Source organism: Echiichthys vipera (genome assembly GCF_963691815.1).
Source record: "Echiichthys vipera genome assembly, chromosome: 8".
Classification (NCBI taxonomy): Eukaryota; Metazoa; Chordata; class Actinopteri; order Perciformes; family Trachinidae; genus Echiichthys; species Echiichthys vipera.
In genome coordinates, this window is record NC_139833.1 from 16,558,394 (window position 1) to 16,585,139 (window position 26,746).

Consider the following 26,746-nt stretch of genomic DNA (forward strand, 5'->3'; position numbering starts at 1 on the left):
ATCATAATCCCACGTAGAAATGTCGGCCTACATACTGAATATGTTGAACTACTGAAACCAAGTATATTGAGCATCTGTACATGCATCATTATACATGTTACATCTGATTGTGATGATTTTCTCAGTTCATGTATTGCAAGTTAGCACGTTACATGAGACATCACTGAGGAATGATAGGTCTTAGAGTCATCTAAAAAAAAAAGAAAAACAGGGGGAGGGCATCGAGAGATTCAACGATTGAGAAATACAGGGGTGGATGAACAACAAAATCTCAGTTAATGAAAAGCCTGTGTCAGAGAAGGAAAAGAAATAGAGGATGCACAATGGAGTGCTATATCTTTTCAATATTGTTCCTGATCTTGACTGTGGAGTCAGCTTCTTCAACAGACAATGGGTAAATGTAACAGCTGCATGAATCTACATTATGTAATAATGTAATGACAGTTTTGTGATAGATGTAAAGAGGGTTTAAATATCCTTTCTGTCTTCTAATATGTGACATCACTATACGCAATAACTATGTTTTCAGCATAATATATGTTAAATGATTATTATGTCATTCTGTCATAATATAATACGACAAAATATGCATGTTGATTTGTAGGCATAGAAGTCGATAAATGCAAAATATAGCAATCAAGAATACACTAAGTGTTCTTTTTTTTGTGCAGATTCTTCATCTCAGCCCCCAGAGTGTTTCATATGGGTGTTAATGAGAAAGTGTTTGTCCAGATTGGAAAGTCTCATCTTAATAAAAGTTTTACCATCTATCTGGAGACTCAGACTGGCACTGTTGTGTCTGCAAAGAATACTACTCTGTGTACTAAGGAAGGGGACATCGCAACCGTTGAGCTCATGGTATGGGAAACATCCCTACTCATACAAAAAGAAAGCGATTTAAACAGGACTGTGATTAAACTGTCATTAACCTCAACATCTCATTTGCATATTCACAGATAGACAGGGAATTGTTGTCAAGACTGCCTCCAGAGTCATTTAAACGTCCTATCCTTATGGTGGTGGTAGAGAGCCCCTCCTTCAGTGGCAGAAAGTCAACGGCTGTCCTGGTATCCAAACACAGGGGCCATATCTTCATTCAGACTGATCAGCCAATCTATAATCCAACACAGAATGGTAAAAAGGTCACAAAGTTACAAAATCTGAAACAATATGAAGGAATTTTCCACTCTATAAAGAATTAACAGCAAGTTATTTCTCTTCTAGTGAGATACAGGATATTCACTCTTGACCACACATTGAGGCCTCATGAGGAAGTGTTCCAGATATCAGTATTTGTGAGTGTATATATATATATGTATATATATATATATATATATATATAGATAAAGAAGACTTCTGCATGAATGATTTTCATGTTTCAATATCATGATTTACATTTTTATCATTTTATTACAGAATGCAGCTGGAAACAGAGTAATGAAGTCCCTAAAAACTGCCAAGGGTGGAATTATCCAAGGCGTATTCTCCATACCTGATGTCTCAAAGTAGCTATGCTATGTTAAAAACAGAGTTACAATAAACTGCATCCAACTTAACAGCCATAACAATAACAATAGCAATAACATGTAAGTTTTCTTTCCAAAGAATGGGCACATGGAAGATTACAGCACACTATGACGATGATGAAGCAAACGCTGTTTCTCGAGAGTTCAAAGTCCAAAAATTTGGTAAGTTAATTTAACTGAAGTATTTTACTTCTTGTTTAAACGATCAAATAAATCATTTCTCTCAAAAACATTTTATTGTTATTGTTATTCGCCCTATAGTTATGCCAAGTTTTGAGGTGAACATTGAAATGGAGCAGAGGTACATCTTGTTGAATGCTGAACAGTTTGACCTTACCATCTTAGCAAGGTAAGCGTTCATGAATTTCCCATTAAACTCACCGTACAACAGGTTTTCCTGTTAAAACGGCATAAATCAATTTGGTTCACTATACATTCCCATAGAAGTAAAAAAACCACACTAGAATTATTGCTTTATGAAGTTGCTAACATTGCAGCCAAGGTTACAGTTAACATTTAGCGTTAGGTGGCATTAGCTTAGGTTACTGTTAGTGTTACACACAGTAAATGTTGCCTAAGTTACCTAACATAGCTGTTAGCTTCTTACAGAGCCTAACATTACATGTTTTCGACCACCAGGTAAATGTACACCCACTGGGGAAACAGTTCCTCTCTTGGAAATAAGTCTAAAGGCTGTTAAGTTATAGACAACGGAGTAAGTCGGTGAAGCTCTCAAATTTTAAGTTTCATAACTCATTCCCCCATTGGCAATAAAAAAAACAAGCACCTTCAACAATCACAATTTTATAATGATTTTCTCAAGGTATTCACATGGTGAGAAAGTTCAAGGGGCGTACCACTGCCTGTTTGGTGTGGTAGAAAATGGTCCAACCCCTGGGGAAAAAAGGAAGCCTGCCTTTATCAGGGGACTGGAGTTAACTGGTTCGGTGAGTGAATGATGCATCTCATTTCAAGATCTAAGATCAGATAATCTGGCAACATTTTGCATCCCTTAAATGTTACAGTACTTCAACATCAACAAGTTATGTCATTTCTTGCAGGTCCAGAATGGAACGGCAGCAGCTTCTCTCAAGATATCAGACTTAAAAGTGCAAGTCCAAAAGCAGAAGAACAAAACCCTCTCTGAATTACAGCAAAGTGGAGCACAACTCTACTTGGGAGTATTTGTCACCAACATACAAAGTAAAGGGCATTTTGTCGCACTATTCACCAAAACTTAAGTCAGCAACCATTATGCTGTCAAGAGAGAATATACTTTAGAATGTTAAGTATTTGGTGTTTTACAGTGGCATGTGCTGTGCAAGTATGATTTTTATATGTTTGGTGTTAAATGGCCAGATAGCTAGTTTCTGTTTCCTGTTGTGCACCGGCCCTGCAATGACACTGGATGTTGAATGAGGGATGTGCTGAAATACAGCAGTTTGACTCACAACCTCTTGTAAACTTAAAGGGTCTTCTTTATCATAAAGTAGTTCAATTTAGTTTGAAAGTTAAAAAAAATGTACAAAGCTATTGAATATACCTCTGTGAATTAGGAAAGGACTAGTATGGAAGTAGTCCATTGTCAGTCCAAAGTAAATATTACATTTTTCTGAGTTTCTGGAAAAAAAAAAAAATACTTCTTTTTCATTGTATCTTATATCTGTACTGTTTTTGCCCAGGTGGTGAAATACAAGAGGCAGAAGTTTACCTTCCTATCACCTCCCACAAATACATCTTGGATCTTTCTCAGACTCGCCCATATTTCTTTCCTGGATACCCTCTAGATGTGGTGGTATGCATGAAACTAACAAATGGGTACTGAGCTTTACACATGACTGTGATGAATTTGTATGTATAAGATTAAGTTTGTTGTTTTTATAGGTAGTGGTGCGTCTCCCAGATGGCTCCCCGGCAGCGGGTGTGCCAGTAAAGATTGATCTATCACCTTCTTCAGAGGAATCTATGCAGTTCACCACTGACAAGGAGGGGGCAGTGTTTCCTGTCTTTAATATTCCAGATGTGGCTCAGATTACTGTTGAAGTTAGTATCCCGAAACAATTAACAAGTTAAATGTGTTATCATATTGATAAATTAGATTTTTCTTTAGCTCATTTAACTGTTTACACCCTGACTTCACTAGGTGTCAGCAGATGGCCTTCATCAGAGGAAAGTAATTCAACGTGCTTCATCTCCGAGTGACAGCTACCTATACATGAGATTTACTAACAGGATGTTCTCTGTGGGCGAGTTACTAGATGTAAATTACAACATCATCAATGGCCCAAAGAGTGGGTTTATCTACTACATGGTGAGGAATGTGTGAGTGAATGCAACATTGTTTGTGTTGACAAAGAAAAGCAACAGTTGCTTATATCTAACACTTTTAAATTGATTATGTTGTAGGTCCTGAGTCGTGGGATTCTAATAAAACAAGGTTCTTTCAGTGTTGGTACTATCAGTAAGCACAACCTGCTGATAACGTCTGATATGGTGCCATCCTTTCGCCTGATTGGCTATTACTACAACCAGCGTGGTGACATCATTGCTGACTCGGCATGGGTAGATGTCAGGGATGAATGTGAGATAAAGGTCGAGGTGAGTAAACAGAACAGATAAGAGTGCACCCTGAGTAGAATGAGACAACAGAAATTTACCTCTTGAGTAGGTTAACACTTTTAAAGTAGGTCATTTCTTATACTGTTTGCATTTTTTATGAATGGGGCAGGGAGGAAGGGTAGACAAAATAATGTAAAGACACTGCTGAGGTGGGGGTTATTAGTCAACTATCATTTTCTGTCAACTGTGTAATGTTTAATTATGTCCAGTCGAGTTTCAACTGCAACAGCATATGTGATTACATGTGTTTATTTAGATGTTTTGTTTCAGTGCATTGCTTGTAAACCTTGGCCTTGGACAATGACATTTAAAAATCTATTTAATTTTTTAACTTTAATTTAGGTAGAACATAAAGGCCCATCTCATCCTGGAAAACAGTTTGGGCTACAGTTTGATTTACATGGTCAGAAAGCCAGAGTGGCTTTACTGGCTGTGGATAAAGCCATCTACGCTCTCAATGCTGATAATAAACTCAAAGCCAAACAGGTAACGCTTTCACACAAACTCTCTCAAAACTGAGGGTATTTGATTCAATCCATATACTATAATATAGTAAATCCAAGCTCTTGTTGCCACTTTTCAGGTGTTTTCCTCTATGCAGTCATATGACCTTGGCTGCTCATACAGTGGAGGATCTAACCCTACTTCTGTACTAACAGATGCTGGCCTTTCTTTTTTATCTCAGTCTGAGTCAATGTGGAAAAAAGGTATGAAAAGAACACGATGTTTCTTCATTTAGTTCCTTTAAATATTAAAATGAGAACCGGACAAATGGATGTTTTTCTTTTTAACCTGTTCTAAACTTTTTTTGCATACATATTAAAATGAAAATGAAAATAAAAGCCATGTTAAATTCTCATACACATAAAGAAAACAAAAACAAAGTTGTAAGGTTTGACACACAAATAAGTAGTCAAATAAAATATTACATTCATATGAAATAAAGTTAGGAAAAAAAGGAAACAAAAAACAGATATAGTGAAGTCATGATATTCTCATTTTCTGAAAATTCTAAGAAAGGATTTCATATTTTGATACTGTTTTGTTTTTCCTTCCAACAATGTCAGTCTCATGTCTCATCACATGGCGGTCACCTCCAGCTATGAGCTCACAGAGGGCATTTTCTTACTTTAACACATATACCTTAATGTAGCTCAAGTTTCAGATAATGGGACATAGGCTATTGCAGAGTGAATACGGAAATTTTCTCGTTTGCCTCAGAAGGTATCTAGCCATGCAGATAGTTACAGTTATATCCAAAGACCCCCAAAACAAAACAAAACAAAAGTAGATACTACCACAGGAGGTAGGAGAGAAAATGTTGGTTGTACTGCTTGTTGGCCCTATGTGTTTGAGTAGGAGTAAAAGGCATATATTTTAATGTAACTGCAGCCACTAATGCAAATATAACTATATTATAATTTAAAGTAATTATGTCATTATACCAACAACATCTTATTCCATGCTAAGCTCTAATGCTATCTTCCAGAATTTCCCTGTGATTTACCATCGGCACGACAAAGACGTGATGTGGACCTACAACAGGAAATGATGGCATTAAGTAAGACAACTTTCTGGCACTACATCTATGGAGATAATGTAGGATACTTCTGGTAAGACTATACTATAAAAATGTGTTTTTTTCTTTTTCTTTTAATGTCACTTTCAGAATCAAACTTTTCCAATGAAAAGTTGCAAGACTGTTGTGTTCAGGGGTTTTCTCTCATTCCTATGATGCGAACATGTCAGCAAAGAGTGAAGAGAGTCTCTCTGGTGGAAGCAGATCCTGTTTGTGCAGAAGTCTTTTTAAATTGCTGCCTTGAAGGAGAGCGTCTGAGACAAAAAAAGATACAAGAGGATGCCCAGAAAGGACTTGGCAGGAGTGAGATGAAAATGTCATATGGACATTAAATACTTTAGCTGTCATTGAATAACTGTGGCATGATTGTTTCCAGAGTGTCATTACAAGCCTCCCCTTTTTATCATTTTTAGCTGCAAACACTGATGACATTGAAGAGTTCTTATTGGACACCACTCAGTATATTCGACGATTTTTCCCCCCAAGCTTTGCATTCACAGAATTCGATGTTAATGACAAAGGAAGGTAAGAGATGGACAGACAGATTTCATGTAACAATTTCTTTTCCAGTAAAGCACAGTGGCTACAGTGTACATCCATTAAATCTTTGCTGCAATAGTTTTTAGTTATTACCCTTTACATTTGTTAACGTTTTCTGCATGTTCTAATGTTCGTTTTAAGTGAATTGGTTAAATGCATTACCTTAAGTCTACAGTATAAGTTACAGGTTGACAAAGCCTTTATCTGATGCATTTTAGTGAGAAAACATTCTTTAATGGATCTAAACTGAAACCCCTTCAGGTATTCTTTGACTCTACCTGATTCCATCACCACATGGGAGATTCAGGTTGTCACATTGTCTCCAGCCACCGGTAATAGCAGCTTTCTCCCTCACAAAGGCAGATATTTGACTGAGGAGCTACTCAACAATAAAGGGAATTACTTTCTTTATGTTCATTCAGGTTTCTGTGTAGTTACGCCAACTGAGGTCAGAGCATTTAAGAAGGAATTTGTGTCTCTGAGGTTGCCTTACTCAGTAAGGAAATATGAGCAACTATCCATTTCACCTGTTATATACAACTATGGCGAGGAGAGTCTACAGGTAGATATCACCTTATGTTGAAATTAAGTGCCACTTAAAACAACAATTCAATTAATGTTATTTTCCTTTGTGGACACCTTTATTTTTACAGGTGGCAGTACATATGGAACAAACTGAAGGACTTTGCTCCCCTGGCTCAGCCACTACTACAGCTTTTGTTAACATTACTGTGGAGCCAGAGTCCTCTCAGTTTGTCTCCTTCTCTGCTGTCCCCATGGTAGCCGGCGCAATACCCATCAAAATACGTCTCTATGACATTGAGAATGAGAGGGGAACAGATGCAATTGAAAAGACATTGAATGTGTTGGTGAGTGACAAAAACAGTTATTTTATAGTTGCTGCCTATGTGACAAAAAATATGAAAACATATACATATAAATACAAGGGTTATTGTTTGATGAGATTGTATAAGGCAAGGGTCACCCTAATCTCTCTATTTTGTTGTAGACAGAAGGACTAGAAATGAGAGAAGAAGAAACCATAGTGGTGAAATTAGATGGTGAGTTTCAGTATTGCTTAATAATACTTGCTTGGCAGGCATTATTTTTATTCTTAAGTATGTTTTACATTTACTTCTATCTTGATAGGGAGGAGCACTAAGAATTTAATTATTGACGGCTCTTTACCAGATGACATAGTCCCTGACTCCAGCACCAATATTTTTATTTCAGCTGAAGGTATGTCCTGTTAGACATAGACATTCAGTCCACAGACCTGCGTAAATGACCAACTTACTCTTTCAATGTTCTCATCTGACAGGGGATGGATTTGGCAGTTCACATGTGAAGAACCTTCTTTCTCCTGATAAGGTTGCTGGCCTGATCAAATTGCGTATAGGATGTTTAGAACAGACAATGTCAAAACTGGCCCCTACAGTGTCAGCCCTCCGCTACCTTGACCTGAGTGAGCAATGGTTTGACCTGCCAGCTGGTAAAAGAGATGAGGCCCTTGATAACATTGAGAAAGGTAGGAGGAAGTTTATTGTGTAATTTCTTGAACAAAAATTTAGAGTGAAGAAGAAAAAGGTTTGAGCCGAACTTCCATCTTGACATAGTTTCTAAGGTCCTCATTATGACTTAATGTTGATCGCCCTTCTTGCCCTTAAGCACAACCTAAAGATGGTGGCCTAGCTGTTTGTGTCACACTTTGGTCCAAAACAAGGTGTCTTGAAAGCTAATGGCCATGTTGCCATGAAATATGGATATCGATTGTCCCCAAATCTCTTATAGAAAATGTGCTACAGTGAAATGCCACAAAAGCTAAAAGTACCGCTTACACAGCCCATTAGGGCATACTGCATCCACCTAGCTTCGGATTTTACATATAAAGCAGAAAGCCTGGTTTACTCATCAAACAGTTGGTTTGAAATAAGGCCCTGCACCTGACAGATAGCCAATCATACTTTCGGATAATGTTCCAGCCAATCAGATTTCAGAATATAGTGTGTGACAATAGATAAAGGGGACTAAATGGATGATTTGATTTGTAGCTGTTGGAGGTGTGAGAAACAAAGTACAACTGACTTAATGTGTTGGGGATAATGGCAAAAATTATCCCCAACACATTAAGTGGGAAAATTCAACTGTGAGTAAAAACTTACTCCTTATCTTCTTTTTCCTTTTCTTGTTTAATGTTAGTATTATGGGATGTTATGAATGTTGCACCCTCTATATGTCGCTAACAAGGATATAGAGATGTTTGTCTTAACAAAGTAAACACTTTGTTTATCAGGTTATATGAGGATTTTAACATTCAAGAAACCCAATGGATCTTATGGACCATGGCGTCCAGTGCCATATAGTAATTGGTGAGTACGTTTTATGCTGCTTCAATGATTTTTGATGTAAGTTAATTACTTACAATATCTCACATAATAAATCAACTTCCAACAACCCTTACACCCTTTGCTCTTGTTTTTCTTTCTCTTGTCTTCAGGGTAACTGCCCTAGTAGTGAAAATGCTATCTTTGGTGGCTGAGCGTCAGACAATGGCTTTTGGACAGCAGGGCAGGGGGGCTTTACTTGTACCAGAAGAAGAAATCCGGCACTCAGTCAGTTACTTGCTCTCAGTACAGAAGACTGATGGGTCATTCGGGGATCCGCATCCAGTGATACACAGAGGAGTTCTGGTAACCTCTACTGTATATACGTTAAAACGTATATACAGTATAAAATTAGAGCAGTATTAGATCTGGCAACAAATTCAGTGGCAGTGATTTGAATGCAATATTTTCTCTCTGTTTGCTGTAGGAAGGCCAAGACCAAGAAGCATCCATGACAGCTTTCATAACTCTTGCACTGCAACGGTCCCTTCAATTCCTGCAAACCGATCTGAATAGTGCTACGGTGAGATAATGGTGGAATGTTTTTAAGTCAAGCTAGTGGTGTTGCTTTTGGGATGGCAATGTTGGTCTGTCCACCACATTGGTCCGGACTGAAATATCTCCACAACTATTAAATGGATTGTCATGCAAATTTGTATGGACATTAATATTGACCAACTGATATTCACATTCTGGTGATATGGGTCCCAGGCTATGTATCCTAATGATTTTGGATACCTGACTATTCCTGTACCACATGAAGTTAACATTTGTGGTTTTGAATAAAATGTCTTCAACATCTTTCGATGGATTTCCATAGAATTGGAAACAGACATTTATGCCCCCCTCTAGATGATGTAATAACTTTGGTGGTTCTCTGACTTTGCATATAGGGCCATCATCACGTCAAAATCTCTTATTAAAATGTATTGAGTACTTTGGTTTATGATCAAAAACCTGCAAAGCTAATGCTAACAAGCTAAAATAACATGGTGACAATGGTAAATACCATACCTGCTAAACATCTTTACACTGGTACTTTGAACATGGCAGCATGCTGACGATAACATTTACGTAGCTCTAACTTTTAGCCTTGTTATTGTTGTCACTGTATATTTAATGCACTTTAATACACCAAAGTCAATGCATACTTTGAAAAGAAGATTAGATTCACAAAATTAATTGACACTCTTCATGTTACTTTCTACCAGAAAGTAAGCATGTCAAGATCAACAACATATCTCCTGTCACACCTTGAGGAGCTTCAGCATCCCTACGCTGTTGCCAGCACAGCCTACTGCCTCGCAGCTTGCCTTCCACAGGGAACAGATCATTCATCTATCTGGACAAAACTTGTAACACTGGCTACTGAAGGCACGTTCAATGAATTTCATATTGTGTTATTCATGTACAGTATATCATGAAGATCAATATAATCACTTGAGTAAAGTCAATTGAGAAAATCTCATAGACATAACATATGTTATTTCATTACACTGAGGAAAAAAGTCTGTAAAAATACAATATTGCCATAAAGCAGTCTTTCTGATTGCTTTACGGATATTAAAGTGATATTTTTATGTTGTAAACAGTATGTGGCACACATTTATCAGTTGACCAATTTATTAGTATTTATTTTTTACATCATATCCTATATACATATCGCCCAACCCTAAGAGCAACCCCAAAAGTGTGCATCACAACATGCTATTGTTTCTTATTTGTTGCATTTCTACCTACTCTACCTCTATTTCTAATTATCAGGGACGAATGGCTGTTATCTGTGGACAGCTGATGCCAGACCAGAGAATAAAGATGCAATCACAGTAGAGACTACAGCCTATGCCCTCCTAGCTGCAGTGGAACTTAGGAATTTTGAGTGGGCAGACAAAGCAGCCTGCTGGTTAACCACCCAAGAAAACAATGCTGGAGGCTTCAAATCGACACAGGTGACTGTTGTATGTGTGTGTGTGTGTGTATGTCTGTGTATTATATTTATATATATATATATAATATTAATGTTTTTTTAATGTTTTATGACTGTGCTCCAGGATACCATCATGGCATTGGAAGCCCTTGCGGAGTATGAGCTAAAAAGATCCATCAGTCCAGACGCAAATCTAATAGCAGAGTTCACAGTCAATGGAAAGAGAGACATTGTAAAGCTTGAACTGGAAAATAAGAAGGATAAAGTGGAAGCAGACCTTAAGGTATCCCAGAGCATTGACAACATCACGTTTAAATATACACATACATCTTTACCTCATTTTTAGATTACTTGTTTTTTTGTCTCTTGCCCAGAAATTTTCAGGGAACAACATTGTTGCACAATTGACAGGACAAGGTGATACCAAGCTAAAAGTAAGTTTGATTAATATCTGATTATATGTGCTGAAAGAGTCCATAATTTACAGTAAATCACCAATCTGTTTGGCAGATTGTAAAGGCTTACCATCTGCTGGACCCCAAGGATGATTGTGACAAAGTTTCAATCAGCGTGACAGTGGAAGGGAAAGTGAAGTACACTGGTGAGCTTTTGTCACTGATCACAAGTCACAACTATGTGTACTGCCGATAACAACTCCTCTAACCCCTGTCACCCTAGCTAAGGTCATAGAAAACTATGAATACTATGATGACTATGATAACAACGAGGAGAAGGGTGTGCGAGTGCCTCGATCAGCGATTGAGTGGTTTGATGCTCACACCCGAGGCAGAAGAGATCTTAATAACCATTTAAATTCAGAAGAGGCTGTCACCTACAACATCTGTGTCAGGTTAGTTGAATGCAACTCACATCACAACTTTATATCATCATATAGATCAGTGTTTTTCTCAGCCTGTAATTTCTCATTGTTTCCCTGTGTTTAGTCATAGCCTGAACAGAAATCTCACAGGAATGGCCATGGCTGACATCACACTTCTAAGTGGATTTGAGGCTGTAACCCAGGACTTAGACAAGGTTAGTCGCTCACTCTACCTCCTCTTCATCATGGTCATCCTCAGCGCAAATTGGAAGGAGACAAGCTGAAGTGATCGACGGATAGAACTTGAACGGACATGAAAGTCTCTGGGTTGAGTCTGAACTAAAGATAAGCAACTGTGTCAGAAAATATTTGTTATATAATATTTGTTTCTTCTTGGATAGAAAGTCGAAAGCACAAGTATGTACATTAATGTGAAAAGTTAACTTAAAAGTTAAAACTTCTGGCAAACTGAAGAGACATCAGGACGTTACTGGTCAAGGCCGAGAACCCCCCTTCAATTTTACCTGACCTATCAAAAGAGACCTCCTTTATGATGTGATTGGCCAATAGGTGCAGTCAGTCTATGTAAACATACAGCTTGACCATGACATTAGTCCAACTTTACAATATACAATTGAAATAAAGTATGGGTTACATTGGTTGTATTAAGGTATGGTTGTATTAAGGGTCTGGGTAACCCCCGGATTTGCGTAAACTCTCACAAGACTTTTTTCCAGATGGCCTATACTAAACATAACCTTCCTAAGTCTATGCCTAACCATGACCATCTAACTTTAACGATTCAATGTCACTGCAAACCGGAACCATCCTGCGAGACTTTTAAAAATCTTGGGTTACCATCTAGACATGACAAGTGTTTAGAGGTGTCCACCATTACAAACTAATGGAAAACAAAACAAAAAAACAAAAATAAGGTTGAAATGTATCAAAAGTGGAGGCTATGATAACCGTAGGATCATAACATTATCTGGGAGAATCACATGTTTCTGTAAAGTTACAATGAGGACATCATAAAAAGAAACATTTGAAATGGAAAAATCGTATGAACATGCTGATTCACTCTTGTTCAATACTTATCACTTTGCAGCTAAAACTGTTACCTGAACAATACATTTCCCATTATGAGGTCTCCTATGGAAGAGTGGTGCTCTACTTCAATGAGGTAAGGCTGAAATCCCTTTACATTACAAACATTTGACATTTTCAGTACTAAAAGATTTCTTCTCTCACTCTAGCTCTTTGAATCAGAGGAATGTATTAGCTTTGATGCTATACAGAGAGTACCAATTGGCCTTCTGCAGCCTGCTCCAGCTGTGTTTTATGATTATTATGAACCAAGTAAGCTTTTTATATATCTTCAGCATTTTTGTCAGTATAGAGGGGACATATTGGCTTTATTCACCAGGAACTTTTTTTTTTTTGCTGTCCTTGCAGACATAAAGTGTACTGTGTTCTACTCCGCCCCCCAAAGAAGCAAGATGGTCTCCAAACTGTGCTCGGAAAATGTGTGCCAATGTGCAGAGAGTAGGTCATAACTTTAAGACCCGTACTGACAAATGTCCATGAATAAACTCAACTTTACTCCTCAGGTTTGTGTAAATCATTAAAACCGAATTATGTTCATATTTTTTTCAGGACCCTGTCATAAAATACAAAACACATTCCTATCCGAAAGAGGCGGAATAATCACAAAGGATCAGCGTTTACAACATGCTTGCTTCTTCCCTATAGTAGATTACGGTCAGTACTGCACACAAGGCATTATGGTGTAAAGCATCCTAAATAACTGTAATGTACAGAATCAAACCTTTTATATAATGACACAATACCAAAAACTTTGCAATACAATACAATTGCTGATAGTAAAAATGGTTATTAATAAATGGTTCTTGTTTTATTTCAGCATACATAGTTTCCATCCTCAGTGTTTCCATGAAGAGCAACTTTGAGCTGTACAAAATGAACGTAAATGAGGTACTCAGATCACGTAAGTAAACTGTGACTCCCTGCCTTGGCAGATGCTGTAACACTGACTTTTAAATGCTTATGCTTGGAAGTCATATCACAAATATCATCTGTCTACCAGATGGAGATATCTCCGTGAGCAGGAATTCTGTTCGAGTGTTTGCTAAGAGGCGTCACTGTAAAGGACAGTTAGATGTGGGAAAACAGTATCTCATAATGGGCAAAGATGGCTCCACGACCGACACAAACAGAATGTAAGTATAGTCGATAACATTAATGGAGGTGTCATTTTACAGTGATTGATTCTCTGTTCACTCTCACCTTCTTTTTGTAGGATGCAGTATCTGTTGGAGTCAAACACCTGGGTTGAAAGAAAGCCTTCAGAGGAACAATGTAAAAAATCTACGTACAGATTGGCCTGCAAAGGGTTTAATGCATTTACAGATGAGTACAAGATCGATGGCTGCAGACAGTAAAACAGACCAAGCTGTTTCATTTGACTTTCATTTTCAGTTTAGTCTAACTAATTTACAATAGTTTCCCATGAGATGCACACTCAGCATGGGTGTTTAAAACTCTTGTTTTAACGGTTTATAATCAAAAAATATTCATATGTATTGAGATATTATTGCTTGATAAATGATTTTGACTACCAGTTTAAAATGTAACCATGAATCATTCATTTATTTCCGCTACAGCTACCAGTGTTTAAATAAAAGAAAAAACACTTAATGTTGTCTTGCAAATAACTTGTGTGTGTGTAAATTGGCTGGAGCATTGACTAGATGCATTCATGCTGAGATCATTCTTTGAAACGGCAACTGAAAAAAAGTTGCATCCACAAACAAACATTTGCCCTTTTATGTTTTTCCAAATAGTCTGATTCAGTTTGGTGTACTAGTTTGATTTAGCTCTCCTGCTGGATCTTTTATTTCTCCTTACTAGCAGTAAAGAATCAGAGAAGTCTCTGTACTCAACCCCCCTCAAAGTTACCCCCTCCTTACTTAACATCTGCAAGGTAAGGAAGAAGGCAGAGGTGGAGTGGATTGGGGTTAGCAGTGAATACACATAACGTGGCATGTGTGGCACAGTCTGCACATAAAACCGGCTTGTTTGCCCCCAGTAGAGTTGCACAGTGACAGGATTTGGATCAATTATCACTAATCAAGGATAATAAATCTTCATTAGCACAGAAGCGTTAACAGTTCTATCCTCAAATGTGCTCCACTTAGAAACATGCTGCAGAAGATACTCAATGGAATTATACATGCTGAGTGATGCAGAGAGGTAAAGCGAGAAAAAAAGGGGTAGTGGAAGGGAGGTGCAGTGCAGCAGGAGTAGGAGGGAGGCATGGGTGGAGAGGCAAGGAACAAGCGAGGGCTTATGTGCTTATATTATTCTAATCTCTGAGGCCCTGTCCAATGTAAGCAACACAGGAGTACTGACCATCACTTCAATCACAGCCAGATCAATGCCTGCACTGTTTCAGCCTTTGCCATTAGACATTTCATTAAATTTGAATCAATAAAGGGGTAAATAAATACGTAGACTTCAGCATCAGACTTTTTCATCTTCGGATTACTTTAGTGCACCATCAGCAGCCAACAGCAACAGACACATATGAAAAAGTGGTCTTTTTACTGCGGCCTTCTCAAGGTTATCAATGGTTTGTCGTGACTAAGTAGTGCAGACTCAAGAAACAGTAGTTGTAGTAGTAAATTACTTAGTACTTAGTACTTATTGCTCAGGCTGTGCAACACAATAAAACACAAATATTCTCTCAACAAAGACAGATTAACAGTGACGAGTGAATGATGGCTTTATATTTTGTTTTATATTTTTGATTTGTGGATTGCAACAAGACATTTACCATGAATACACATCATGAGTGCACGCTCACCTACACTGACATACCCGCTGGGGAATTGTGAAATGTGCTCTTACCCCCAGGTGTATTTTGTTAGGTGTGCAGTAGTTGAAGGTGTGTTTCTAACCATTTTTCCAAAGGCCATCACGGGGTCAGCGGTTTGAGGGTGGTCTATGGTGCAGAAAGGAGTAGAGTGAAGGCGGAGCTGTTCCTGGAGACTTCCAGCAGATGGAGGCACTGATGGAGTGGGACCACCCACTCAGGAGTCCACACTACACTGACAATTAATCTTTGTTTTTCATCTCAATATCATGTAGGTTATGTGGATAGGCATTTTTCATAGATGGTAGTTGGAAAAGCACAGATGTAAATAATTAAACTAATGAACGCTTGTGATTTTCCTACTATGAAAAGTCAAAATGAAAAGGCCTATTGGTCCCAAATTCAAAGTTATAAATGGATACTGTTGAGTGTGGTATGCATGCATGCGTGGCTGTCTGACTTACATGTTATGGGTTTGTGAATGAATCATACATATTTTTTAATATTTTTTACATTATTGCCTGCTCCTCATCTTCACTTTCCTTGGTATGGCCAGATGTGCACTATTTTATTATTTGTCACCTCCCTCCTCTACAACTGTGTGCAACCGTTGCTGTTCACCTGACATTTGCAAATGTATACCTGGAATAACCATAATAACTAGGGGAAGGGAATCACAGAGTAACTCACAATACAATACAGTGTTTCTGCCATACTTGATACATTGCAAGACAAAAAGTATGTTGCCTCACAGCAAGAGGGTTGCTGGTTCGAATCCAAGCTGCATAGGTTTTCTCCGGGTCCTCCAGCTTCCTCCCACAGTCCAAAGACTGCATGTGTTAGGTTAATTGACGACTCTAAATTGCCCGTAGGTGTGAATGTGAGTGTGAATGGTTGTCTGTCTCTGTTTGTCTCTATGTGCCCTGCGATAGACTGGTGTCCTGTCCAGGGTGTACCCCGCCTCATGGCCGATGTCAGCTGAGATCGGCTCTAGCCCCGAGTTTAAGCCTGTCTATCATGTACAAGATAAACAAGGTGGTCGGTCACATACATTGTGTTGCACAATGCCGTTGTGTTGTACATTAGTTTCACAAGAAATAGGAATCATCAATGTATTGTCTACTAGCTTGTGATGCTGCAGTGATGTAATGTAGGTTAGTCAGTACACAGTGCCAAGAAAAGCATGTTAGCTCAACACATTTGCGACTAAAATATCTACGGATGAATATGTTTTTTTTACTGTGAGGGTTCTTATGTACCCACACTGTAACATATATAGAATGAGTACATGTAACACTAATAGTACATGAGAGAGCTGTTTCTTCAGCATTGGCAAGAATCTTACAGCCGTCATTAAAAATGATTTTGCATGCTCACTGGCTTATATTTGAGGGCAAAAATATATTTTATCATGTATCAATTAGACAATACAGTTGAAACTACACACTTACAGACTCATTGTGGGTGAGTGACCACCACATAATGTGGAGCATCTGCCATGTATAGTATGGATCTCAATAAGCTACTTTGTATTCTTAAGACGTGGTCATCATGAATGATGAGTGATGTCAGAAGTTGCCGTAACAGATGTTTTTTGTCACTTACCAGAAAATCTTTTGATTTGATATTGCATTGAAACTGTTGATGTTTGTTATTAACTATGTTGTGTATACACTGATATCACAGTCTGTTGTAGTATGATTTTAAAGGCACAGTTCATTAAAAAAATGTAACCTACAAACATTTTTTCATACAAATAACTGAATCCTAATCGACATCAGTGTTTCTTACATTATCTATCAAAGCTCCATTGATATAAACTTTTGTTTTTGCTCTCCTGTAAAATTAAGAAAATGTCACTTATGCTCTGTTTGCTCTAGACCCTTGATATACGTGTCTTCATGTGGTTTACAAAAGGTGGGATGGTGGGTGGCCATTTGGTCAGAGATTCAGAGCCTTCACAGAGCATTCCCTAAATCTGGTGGATACTTGGTCACTTACATAACTCCCGCGTAGTTACATCTCATTACTTCCAACAAACAGCCAATTCATATAGTGAGAGGTTCCTGTCCCCCAGAGTCCGCACTGAATACCTGCAGTGTTATGCTAGGTATTCCAGCTGAATCATGATTCTCGGACCAGGGCTTTATTCAATCAAAGCTGTGTCTACGTGTTAGCAATGCCTGGTAAGTCATGGATAAGCGTATAGAAGACACTGGAATAACTGTCATCAGCCATGCAAAGCTGAAACATGCAGGCTATTTTTGTGTTACAGTACATAACAGAACACAAAACATGTCCCACCATGTGCTATATACAGTATAGATATGTTTACTTTATACATTTAGAACAAAAACTGCAATTTAGGTATACTCATTAACAATCAGAAAAAATTATATATTAGATTAGGCAAAAAAGTTTGCAGTCAGAGTGATTTATCATTCACATGTTAACCACAAATCAATGAATCGATTAAGTTAAATTGTAAAATAAACCATCTAAATTTATAGAAACCATTACAAAAAAGATAAGAGAAACGAAACACAGAATATAAGAGGCTATTTGATCATATGTGATGCACAAATCTGTTTTAAAAATGCCACTCTTTTTGTAAGTCCGAAACAAATATTTTCCATGGTGGTTGAGAAAGTGGGACCACTAGGCGTGGAGGAAAGGGTGGGGTTGAGAGGGGGTTCCTTAAGTAGGAGCAGACTTATCACTCTCCTCCTTTCTAGTGGTGGTCCTTTCTCTCACCTCTTTCCTCCCAGATCATACCCAGCAAGTCTGTGTGAGCTTTTCCACTCAGATGGAGGGAGCAACACAAAGAAAGAGATAAAGCCAAAAACGAAGTCATTATTCTGGTAAGTTCATGTTTTCATTGGGATATCAGGGTGTAACTCTAATCATGTGAATTAATGGATTCATATCCTCCATTTTTTCTGTTCATCACAATGGCTTTATAGTTCAGAGCAGAATTTATTCGCAGGGTCTGAAATAAGTACATTTGTGGCAAAAGGTCATGTTGTTGTGTAATACTGTGTTTAAGTTGATAAAAAAAATACCTGAAACAGTTACAATTCACTCGTTGCAGTGAGTGGTGATATTTACTTTAGCTTTCATTATATCCCATTATATCAAATTGAATACTGTGCTAGTATGATCATATAAAATTGAAGTTTAAGCTAAAAGTTCCTTTTAAATTGAGTAAATATTGCAGCCAATTAGGCAGTTAATCCATGCAGTCCAATGCAATATTTAAACATTGGCTTGTTATGTAGCAGAGTATCCTAATTTGTTTACATGTTGCATGATTTATTTGATTTTCTGCCGTTTTAAAGCGAGGCTGGATATGTTTCTTTTCGTGGTTTTTATGAGTTGTGGGTTCAGCAGATTATGTAACCTTCTGTATAGTGAAAGACGTACAGTGTCCCACAGTTCTATACAGAGACACTCTGTTACCTCTCTGCATATTCTCCCAAGGCTTCCCGCTCAAGTCACCTTCTTCCTTCCTGTTTAAAATCCGCTCATTTAGATTTTAATTGGTTTGGCAAACAATTGAATCCACTATTATGGCTAATCAAATACTGCTGCAAATTTTTAATCTATATTTCTTTTTTTATCCACTTTTAATAGTGTACCAATAGTTTGAAAAATATTTTAATATTTCTTTCATGAACAGTTTGTTTTGTTTGATATCAGCTCAGTGATATTTTCTCTTACTTTGTTTCCAGTCTTTTGCACTGATGCTCAAGGAACATTTGATTAGGACAGTTCAATAAACAGTGTCACATAGTAGAAACAGGTATGTGCCTTCAGATGCAAAACCATATCTTTTAAATATGTTTATATGCTCCTAGCATCCGTCCACTGCAAATCATCTTGTTCAATGAACCTTCTCAAATGTCAGATCACAGCATATAACATTCAGAGAACCTGTAACCTATACATTTGACAACATACCCTTTAAGAGGTTACCAACATGAGTTTCTCAAACTGAATTTAAAAAGTAATGGTGTCACTTTTGAGCAAGACACAGAATTTGATACCCAGTGAAAGTCAGCATCAAAGTGTGAATGTGAAACTGGCTGAAAAAAAAAAGAGCATGCATGATCCGGAAAGCCTTTCTTGGGATAAAAAAAGTTCTAAATTGATTAGGCTTAAAATTTCATGCATTAAACTAAACGCTTTCATTTTTTTCCCATTTCTAGGAGAGACCTGGCATATTCCCCTTTACAAGTGGTCACAGAAATATAGAGGAAGGAGTTCATAATTTTACAGTAACATACATACAGATCCACCAAAGGCAATACCAAGTCTGGCTACTGCTACTGGCTCAAAATGCTGTTTACTTTAGGACTTCTCCTCCTTCTCACCCCATTTCCCTCCTTTCAATCCCCGGCCATTGAAAGAAGAAACTCCACAGGAAGCGACGTGACCAAACCCAATGCCGTTTTCACCCTGTCAAAACCAAAAACCACAGCTGCTCTTGCCAAACAGACCATTCGCCCAACCCTAAAGCCAAACACAGTCAATCAGACGGTCTTATCCACTCCAGCCACAGCTGCAGTAAAGGCCTCTACAGTCAGGGAAGTGAAGTCTACCAAAGACAAGCCTGCCCCCACTGGAGTTCCAAATGTTCAGTCAGCACCCACAAAGTCTGCTTCAGCCAGCAGTGCAAAAACCACTAAAGACAAACTCCAACCTTCCGTCAATCAGACTGTTTCATTGAGATCTCCTTCAACCAATGAAGCAAAGTCTACCAAAGACAAGCCTGCCCCCACTGGAGTTCCAAATGTTCAGTCAGCACCCACAAAGTCTGCTTCAGCCAGCGGTGCTAAAACCACCAAAGATAAACTCCAAACTTCCATCAATCAGACTGTTTCATTGAGATCTCCTTCAACCAGCGATGTGAAGTCTGCTAAAGACAAGCCTGCCCCCACTGTAGTTCAAAATGTTCAGTCAACATCCCCAAAGTCTACTCCTGCCAGTGGCACTAAAACCATCAAAAACAAGCCTACAGCCTCTGTCAATCAGACTGTTGTAGCTAAATCTCTCGCCACCAAAGACAAGCCGGTAGTTCAAAGTGCTCTGTCAACACCAGCAAAGGCCGCTTCGACTGCTGAAACTGCAGCTGACAAAGACAAGGTCACATCCTCTGCCAATCAAGAAAAGTCCACCCCTGCCCAAGCAATCAAAGTGGTCATTAGCGATGGCTGCGACTCAAGCAAACCCAAGGAGCAGGAGCTTAAGCTGAAGCCTGGCGCTCCTCTGGTGATGACGCATAAGATCAGCTTGCTCCCCGGTGGCTGCAGCGGAGGATGCGAGGCTGAGATGTCTGCACTGATAGGACGTGTGGCCCGACTGGAAAGAGAGATGGCTTCCATAAAAGAGAAATGTATGATTCTGTCATATTGACAAGATTATTATATTAGACACAACTCATTAGATATGTGGATTTAGTAACTTTTGGTCATTTCCGTTGCTGCCCAGGTCCATGCTCTGCAAATTGTCCAAATGACTGCAGTGGCAATGGGGAATGTGAGAAGGGGAAATGTATCTGCCAACCGGGATTCATGGGTCCAGACTGCAGTAAATGTGCACAAGGAGCTGAGTGTAATAAAAGTAAGTGAGTATTTTCACTATTTGGATATGTGGCATTAGGGACACACGTGAGAGAATCAAAGTGAGAGAAAGTTATTCTTTACATTCCCCTTTGACTATTTTGTCTTTCATACTTTTATTGTAACTTCTGCTCTGCTCTTTCAGAAACTGCCAAAGGAAAGGTCAAGGTAACTGTGGAAACAGGGACCCAGCAGATGAACAAAGACAAGGAAAACATGCAGGGGAAAATCACCAAAGTAGAGCACACACTCTTCCACAAGAAGGAGCAGAAGAAAGGGTTGGAAGCCAAAGAGACTGACACAAAACCCAAAGTGGCAACTGATGCTAAAGCAGGTGTTGTTAAAACACAAGCAAAACAAGAAGCTTCTGTTAAAAAAACTATTAAAGACTCCTCAAGTGTCACAAAGACCAGTCGACCAACTGTTGGCCAAGTTCTCCTGAAACACGAGGGAAGAAAACAGGAAGAGGCCCGCAAAGGCAAAACAACAGTCCTGACCTCTAAAAAGGTAGTCCAAAAAACAGACCTCAAGGTTGTTAAGGAAGGAACTGCTGGTAAAACACATCCCAAATCTGACCAACTAAAAGACGAACCTCAAATCAATGTTACCCAGAGCAATGTGAAGAAATTTAATAGCACAGCTAAAATTGTGACCATTCTGACCAAGGTCATGGGAACAAACAAAACCAGAACAGGGAAGGAGACCTTGGAGCAGTCCACACTGGCTGAGAAGAATGTTACTCAATCATCTGGGCATAAACGCACCAAGAAGATCAAAGTAGACACTGCAAATGTGCAATCTGTTGATAATAGAAACACTGAAGCTGGCAAAATTGCAAAAGAAAAGGTTACACAGAGGAGTCAATATCTCGTTAATTCAACCATTGCAGCAACTTCAGGTGAGGCTCGAGTTCCGCAGGATAAAGCAACTATCCACGGCTCTGGGAGTACAAGGAAGATGGGAGGATCTGGATTGGGTTCTGTCAAAGTTGTAAACATCTCCTCCTATAGCTTCACAGTCACATGGTCAGCACCGCAAGGGATGTTCAAGAACTTCACTGTGATCAGAAGAGAGCCACGGACAGAGGGTGACGAAGACGACCACGAGGAGTTTGAAGAGGAAGTTCTTGAAGGAGACAAGGCACCTACATCTAAGAATGCAACCGAAGTCCAGGTACAGAGTGAGAGCACCAACACAACTGCTGCCTCCAGTAAAGCTGTCGAATCTAGAGGCAAAGCTGAAACAAAGAGGATCTCTATGGTGGTCCCTGGCAACGTACGCTCTGTGGAGTTCAGTAACCTTCGGGCAAGCACAGGCTATGTCCTGCATGTGTATGGCACTGCAGCTGAGAGGAGATCAAAGACCCATAGAGCAACTGCAATTACAGGTAATTAAAGTTGTACTACATTTTTCATTTTGGCATAATTCTTCCGCTTCTACCAGTAACATTATCTGTAGCAGGAGCAGCAAAATGTGAATAGAAATCTTGTTTTCTCTCATCAGGTCCTGAGCCAGCCACAGAGATGGTTTTCAGCAATGTAACAGAATCTTCTTTCACTGTATCCTGGTCCAAACCAAAGACCACATTCTCAGGCTTCAGGGTCACGTACACCAACATCGTCACAGGTTTGTCGAAGGCCTGCCTTTACAGAGCTCAACAGTGATCGCCCATTTTTTGAACGGTGCTCGTTCGGGAAGTGAATTTCCCATCCATTCACTCCTGTGACGTTTCAGAAGATCATTATATAAAGAGTTTTAAGCCTGGAACGAAGTCAACCAACTACAAGATTAATTGTAAAAATTTGATTCAGCACAAAAAGGCAAGAGGTACAAGACTGTCTACTTAACGATTGCAAAGTTCAGTAGTAGAAACTGTGGGACTGAAGACGGTGTTGGACTTCTCCATGACAATAAAATTTGTTTTTAGAAAACAAGGTTGGTATCATTCGACCTTGTGGCTTCTACAGGAGCATAAATCACAAGTTTGACAATCTCATATCTGGTTCAATATATGGATGAGATTTTCACTGTTGACCTCCATTGCTAAATATCAGTCAGTATGGGTTTTTTAATTTCATGTTGCCTATGTAACGTCATGTCATCGTGCTTTCCCCCCACTTCTCAACTCTGAGTGCTGCTTCCTAGTCTAACAGAAGGGAATCGAAAACAAGAACACCCGTTCTTGCTGGAATGTGGTAATTCTGGCAAGAAAACACACTGGCATCTTGATCTCAATCTCGGCAGAAGACACAGCAGCAGCACCCAGAATGGAGTGGAGGGAAAGCGTGATGACTTGACGTCACATAGGCAACATGAAATGTAGTCATCACGCTTTTGCCAGAGTCTTTCACTTAACAATCTTACAATAAACTGTCAAACTCTCAACATCTTAATCATCATATAATTCCGCAAATGTCAAATGTGTAATCCAGGACAGATAATGACTGGGAACAGAAAATAATTGTTTCATTTCAATAGACACCAAATGGAAATTTTTCTGGAGCTGAGGTCCCATGGGGTCTACTGGAAGCCATACAGGGGCGGGATTTACCAGACATATTGGGAAAAATTGATTGTTTCAGTGTGCTATTTGCGATGTATCATCCTGCCAGGAGAGAGCCGCTTTGTGACCGTGGCGTCTCAGCATTCTTATGTGGTCCTGTCCAAGCTGTCTGCTGGATCCTCCTACATTATCACCGTAACTACTACACAAGGCAGAGCCCAGAGTGATGCCCTCACATCCCTTATTACCACAGGTACACCGCAAGATAAGCTGATAGTTATATGCCGCTACCTTTTTTTTGTCTTAACATAAAACCAACAATCAACACACTATGGATTGTCTCTTATCTGCAGTGCCCGCCCCTCCAACGCATTTTCAAGTTGTCAATGTGACAGATACCAGAGCTGTGCTGCAATGGACACCCAGTCTGGGGAAAGTAGACCGCTTCATCATCAGCTATGAGTCCTCCAAGAGTGAGTGTGGCAATTTTACACCACCCAGTGACAAAATGCCTATGCTAAATGGTATTAATTCTCCTTCTTTCCACAGCCCCCAATGTGACAGTGACAGTGATGCTGTCTGGAAACTCAGTGGAGCACCAGTTGAGAGGCCTGCAGAGAGGCACCCTATATACAGTCAAAGTCCTTAGCCAGAAGGACAGTCTGCAGAGCATGGCCATCTCAACTACATTTACTACCGCTAATGGTGAGTAGGGAGGGGAGTAAATTAAGTGAGATCAGGCTTGTTTACCTGCCAAAGTCCACAGTGTGTGTGTGTACAGTGTGTACTAAATACATTTTTGTGTCTCTCAGTGGTTAAAGCCAATGAGGTGGGTGCCCGCTCTGCAGTGATAACATGGAGAACTACTACTGTTGTTTATTACAGCTACAGAATAATCTACCAGGTGGCAGGAGAGGTGGCAAAGGTAGATAATATTCCTCCTTCATTGGCACATACAGGACAAAGAAAGTCCCTTAAATTAACCAACTTAATGGGCTTTTCTGTGAATACATTAGGAGGTGATCCTGGATCAATCTATCACAGAGTATAAGCTGACAGGGCTGTTGCCAATGTCACGTTATATTGTTCTGGTACAAGGCGAGAGAGATGGACTCTACACATCTATTGTCACCACAGAATTCATCACAGGTGTTGTATTTAATTTTAACAGTCTCAACCCATTCATGCCCTACCATTACTAAAGAACAACTAACATATTGTTTTTCCCTCCAATCCATTAGGCAAACTGCGTTTCCCTTTCCCTACCGAGTGCTCTCAGGAGCTGCTGAACGGAGCTCTGCAGTCAGGAGAGGTGGATATCTATCCGCAAGGAAAAGATGGACAAGCAGTCAGAGTCTACTGTGACATGGAGACTGATGGAGGCGGCTGGACGGTGAGACAAATAGCTGTTTTCTGAAAAACTTTGCACTGAGGAAATGGCAGTATGGACTCAGGTAATAGACAAAATTTGATGCGTGTTTTTTTAGGTGTTCCAGAGGAGGATGAATGGTAAGACAGATTTCTACAGAACCTGGAGTGAATACAGCGCTGGCTTTGGAAACCTCAGCGAAGACTTCTGGCTTGGTACAGATGAAGCGATTTCCCTTTTATCATGTCATGATATTGTTTTAATAAATCAGCCTCAAATGTTGACTCTTCATTTCAACCACAATTAGGAAATGAGCTTCTTCACAACCTGACCAGCGTTGGCCCTGTGAGTCTGAGAGTGGATCTGCGCTCAGGAAACGACACCGTTTATGCTCACTACGCCAACTTCTCCATTGATTCAGCGGAGAGGCACTATACTCTTGCAGTGTCTGGCTACACTGGAACTGCAGGTGAAAACTTTACTGACCATGTGTATATTGTATTATTCAGTAGATGCCTGACAATTCATACCTCAATTCAATCCTGACAATTCATACTCAATGTCACTATTTCTGTCAGGCGACTCTATGAGGTACCATAACGGACGTCCATTCTCAACCCGGGACAAGGACCCCGATCCTCTGGGGATCCACTGTGCCAGGGCCTATATGGGAGGCTGGTGGTACAAGAACTGCTACAAGACCAACCTCAATGGTCTTTTTGGCATCAACAGTAATAACCAGGTAGGGTAGTTTGATAATGGCAAAAATCCTAATAACAATTATTTGGTCAATATTGAGCTCATGGTTATTTTTACATGATTACTCATTGACTATGAAAACATGTAGTTATTAAACTTTTAAAGAAAACTTTGAATATAATTCAATAGAAAAACAGATACAAAAATGTAGGGAAAAAACTAACAACATAAAAATGAATATAAAACTAAAAAATAAGATCAACTTTGATGTAATGTTAGTGCACTTTATGAAAACTACTGACCATATTCAATTTATAGAAATCATAAATAAATTAGACCAAAATAAATTAAATCAGATATGTTGTAGTGAACTGCCACGACCTATGGAAAACCAAAAAATATAAATCAAGATTTTGGCAATGTATACTCAACATATTCCTTGCAGTAACTCAGTGAAAGCTGGTGAAAGCGCACTGCTTTAAATTAAATGGGTGTACTTGACATATATAACACAAGAGAATGTGAGAGCGTCATTGTTTGCCATTATCGTAGGAAGGCAAATTTGTAATTGAAAATTTCATTTGATTAATCATCCAGCCCTATAACCAGGAACTTCGACCGAGCTTTGAACGCTAACTGTGTTTCTGTTCTGATACAGGGAATAGTCTGGATAGACTGGAAAGGAAAAGATTCCTCCATCCCCTTCACTGAGATGAAATTCAGACCATCCAGGTTCTCTCCTGCAACTCATGGCTAAGGATCCACCAGTCTTCCTACAGCTGACAGAGAGTTAAAGCTCCAGAAATCCAGAAAACAGTGGATCTCACAGTTGCTGCATGTCACTTTCCAACTGCAAATGCATGTACAGTGGTTTTGATAGCCAATAACAACAGCTATCTGTACATTTGATTCAATGTTCAATGTGCAACATTTTTTTTCTGATCTGTTTTTGTTTTCTGGAAATATACCAAAAAAGGGGGAGAACTGTTGTATTGCAACTTTTTGTACTTTCCTGTTCTACTGTCCTGCCTGACCCGTCCATTTCAACAGTTTTGTTTGACCTTCTTCTGCACCATCATGGTACGCCACCCCACTACTACTGTAATTGAATATGCACTGTCTCACTCCATTGGAATAAATGTGGCTAATATGGGTCTGATGTGTGGGTTCTTTTTGGTTTTGTAACCATTGAAATAATGTCACAATTACAAAAGTAAAATGTGAATTAAAACACCCAAATCCTTTGTAAGAAAACACATTCTTC

At 39.1% G+C, this 26,746-nt stretch overlaps 2 protein-coding genes across 3 annotated transcripts; both read left to right on the plus strand.

Annotated features, from left to right (window-relative positions):
* The first annotated feature begins 293 nt into the window (after positions 1 to 293).
* Positions 294 to 14,107, plus strand: c4b (complement C4B (Chido/Rodgers blood group)). Its single transcript, XM_083919245.1, has 41 exons — positions 294 to 394; positions 672 to 858; positions 957 to 1,134; positions 1,225 to 1,295; positions 1,417 to 1,505; positions 1,606 to 1,688; positions 1,788 to 1,875; positions 2,350 to 2,473; positions 2,588 to 2,729; positions 3,209 to 3,321; positions 3,411 to 3,569; positions 3,670 to 3,837; positions 3,933 to 4,124; positions 4,488 to 4,631; positions 4,729 to 4,852; positions 5,635 to 5,706; positions 5,815 to 6,027; positions 6,138 to 6,249; positions 6,526 to 6,596; positions 6,687 to 6,826; positions 6,918 to 7,133; positions 7,274 to 7,325; positions 7,414 to 7,503; positions 7,586 to 7,792; positions 8,558 to 8,633; positions 8,762 to 8,954; positions 9,076 to 9,171; positions 9,860 to 10,022; positions 10,413 to 10,597; positions 10,700 to 10,858; positions 10,950 to 11,009; positions 11,086 to 11,176; positions 11,254 to 11,425; positions 11,520 to 11,610; positions 12,504 to 12,578; positions 12,652 to 12,754; positions 12,851 to 12,940; positions 13,052 to 13,156; positions 13,320 to 13,403; positions 13,503 to 13,635; positions 13,716 to 14,107. The coding sequence occupies exons 1-41, from the start codon at positions 324 to 326 to the stop codon at positions 13,855 to 13,857; spliced, it is 5,124 nt and encodes a 1,707-aa protein (XP_083775371.1). The 5' UTR covers positions 294 to 323; the 3' UTR covers positions 13,858 to 14,107.
* Positions 14,108 to 18,027: 3,920 nt separating this feature from the next.
* On the plus strand, positions 18,028 to 26,641 carry tnxba (tenascin XBa). 2 transcript variants are annotated; one of them, XM_083918012.1, is made up of 16 exons: positions 18,068 to 18,151; positions 19,022 to 19,092; positions 19,499 to 20,685; positions 20,781 to 20,912; positions 21,057 to 22,298; positions 22,415 to 22,537; positions 23,524 to 23,667; positions 23,768 to 23,887; positions 23,964 to 24,119; positions 24,227 to 24,339; positions 24,431 to 24,563; positions 24,656 to 24,807; positions 24,902 to 24,998; positions 25,091 to 25,252; positions 25,362 to 25,525; positions 26,141 to 26,641. In XM_083918012.1, exons 3-16 carry the CDS (start codon positions 19,629 to 19,631, stop codon positions 26,237 to 26,239), a joined length of 3,894 nt encoding a protein of 1,297 aa, XP_083774138.1. In that variant the 5' UTR covers positions 18,068 to 18,151; positions 19,022 to 19,092; positions 19,499 to 19,628; the 3' UTR covers positions 26,240 to 26,641. The 2 variants fall into 2 exon arrangements, with proteins under 2 accessions (XP_083774137.1, XP_083774138.1); XM_083918011.1 differs by lacking the exon at positions 19,022 to 19,092 and having other exon boundaries at positions 18,028 to 18,151.
* Positions 26,642 to 26,746: the final 105 nt, after the last annotated feature.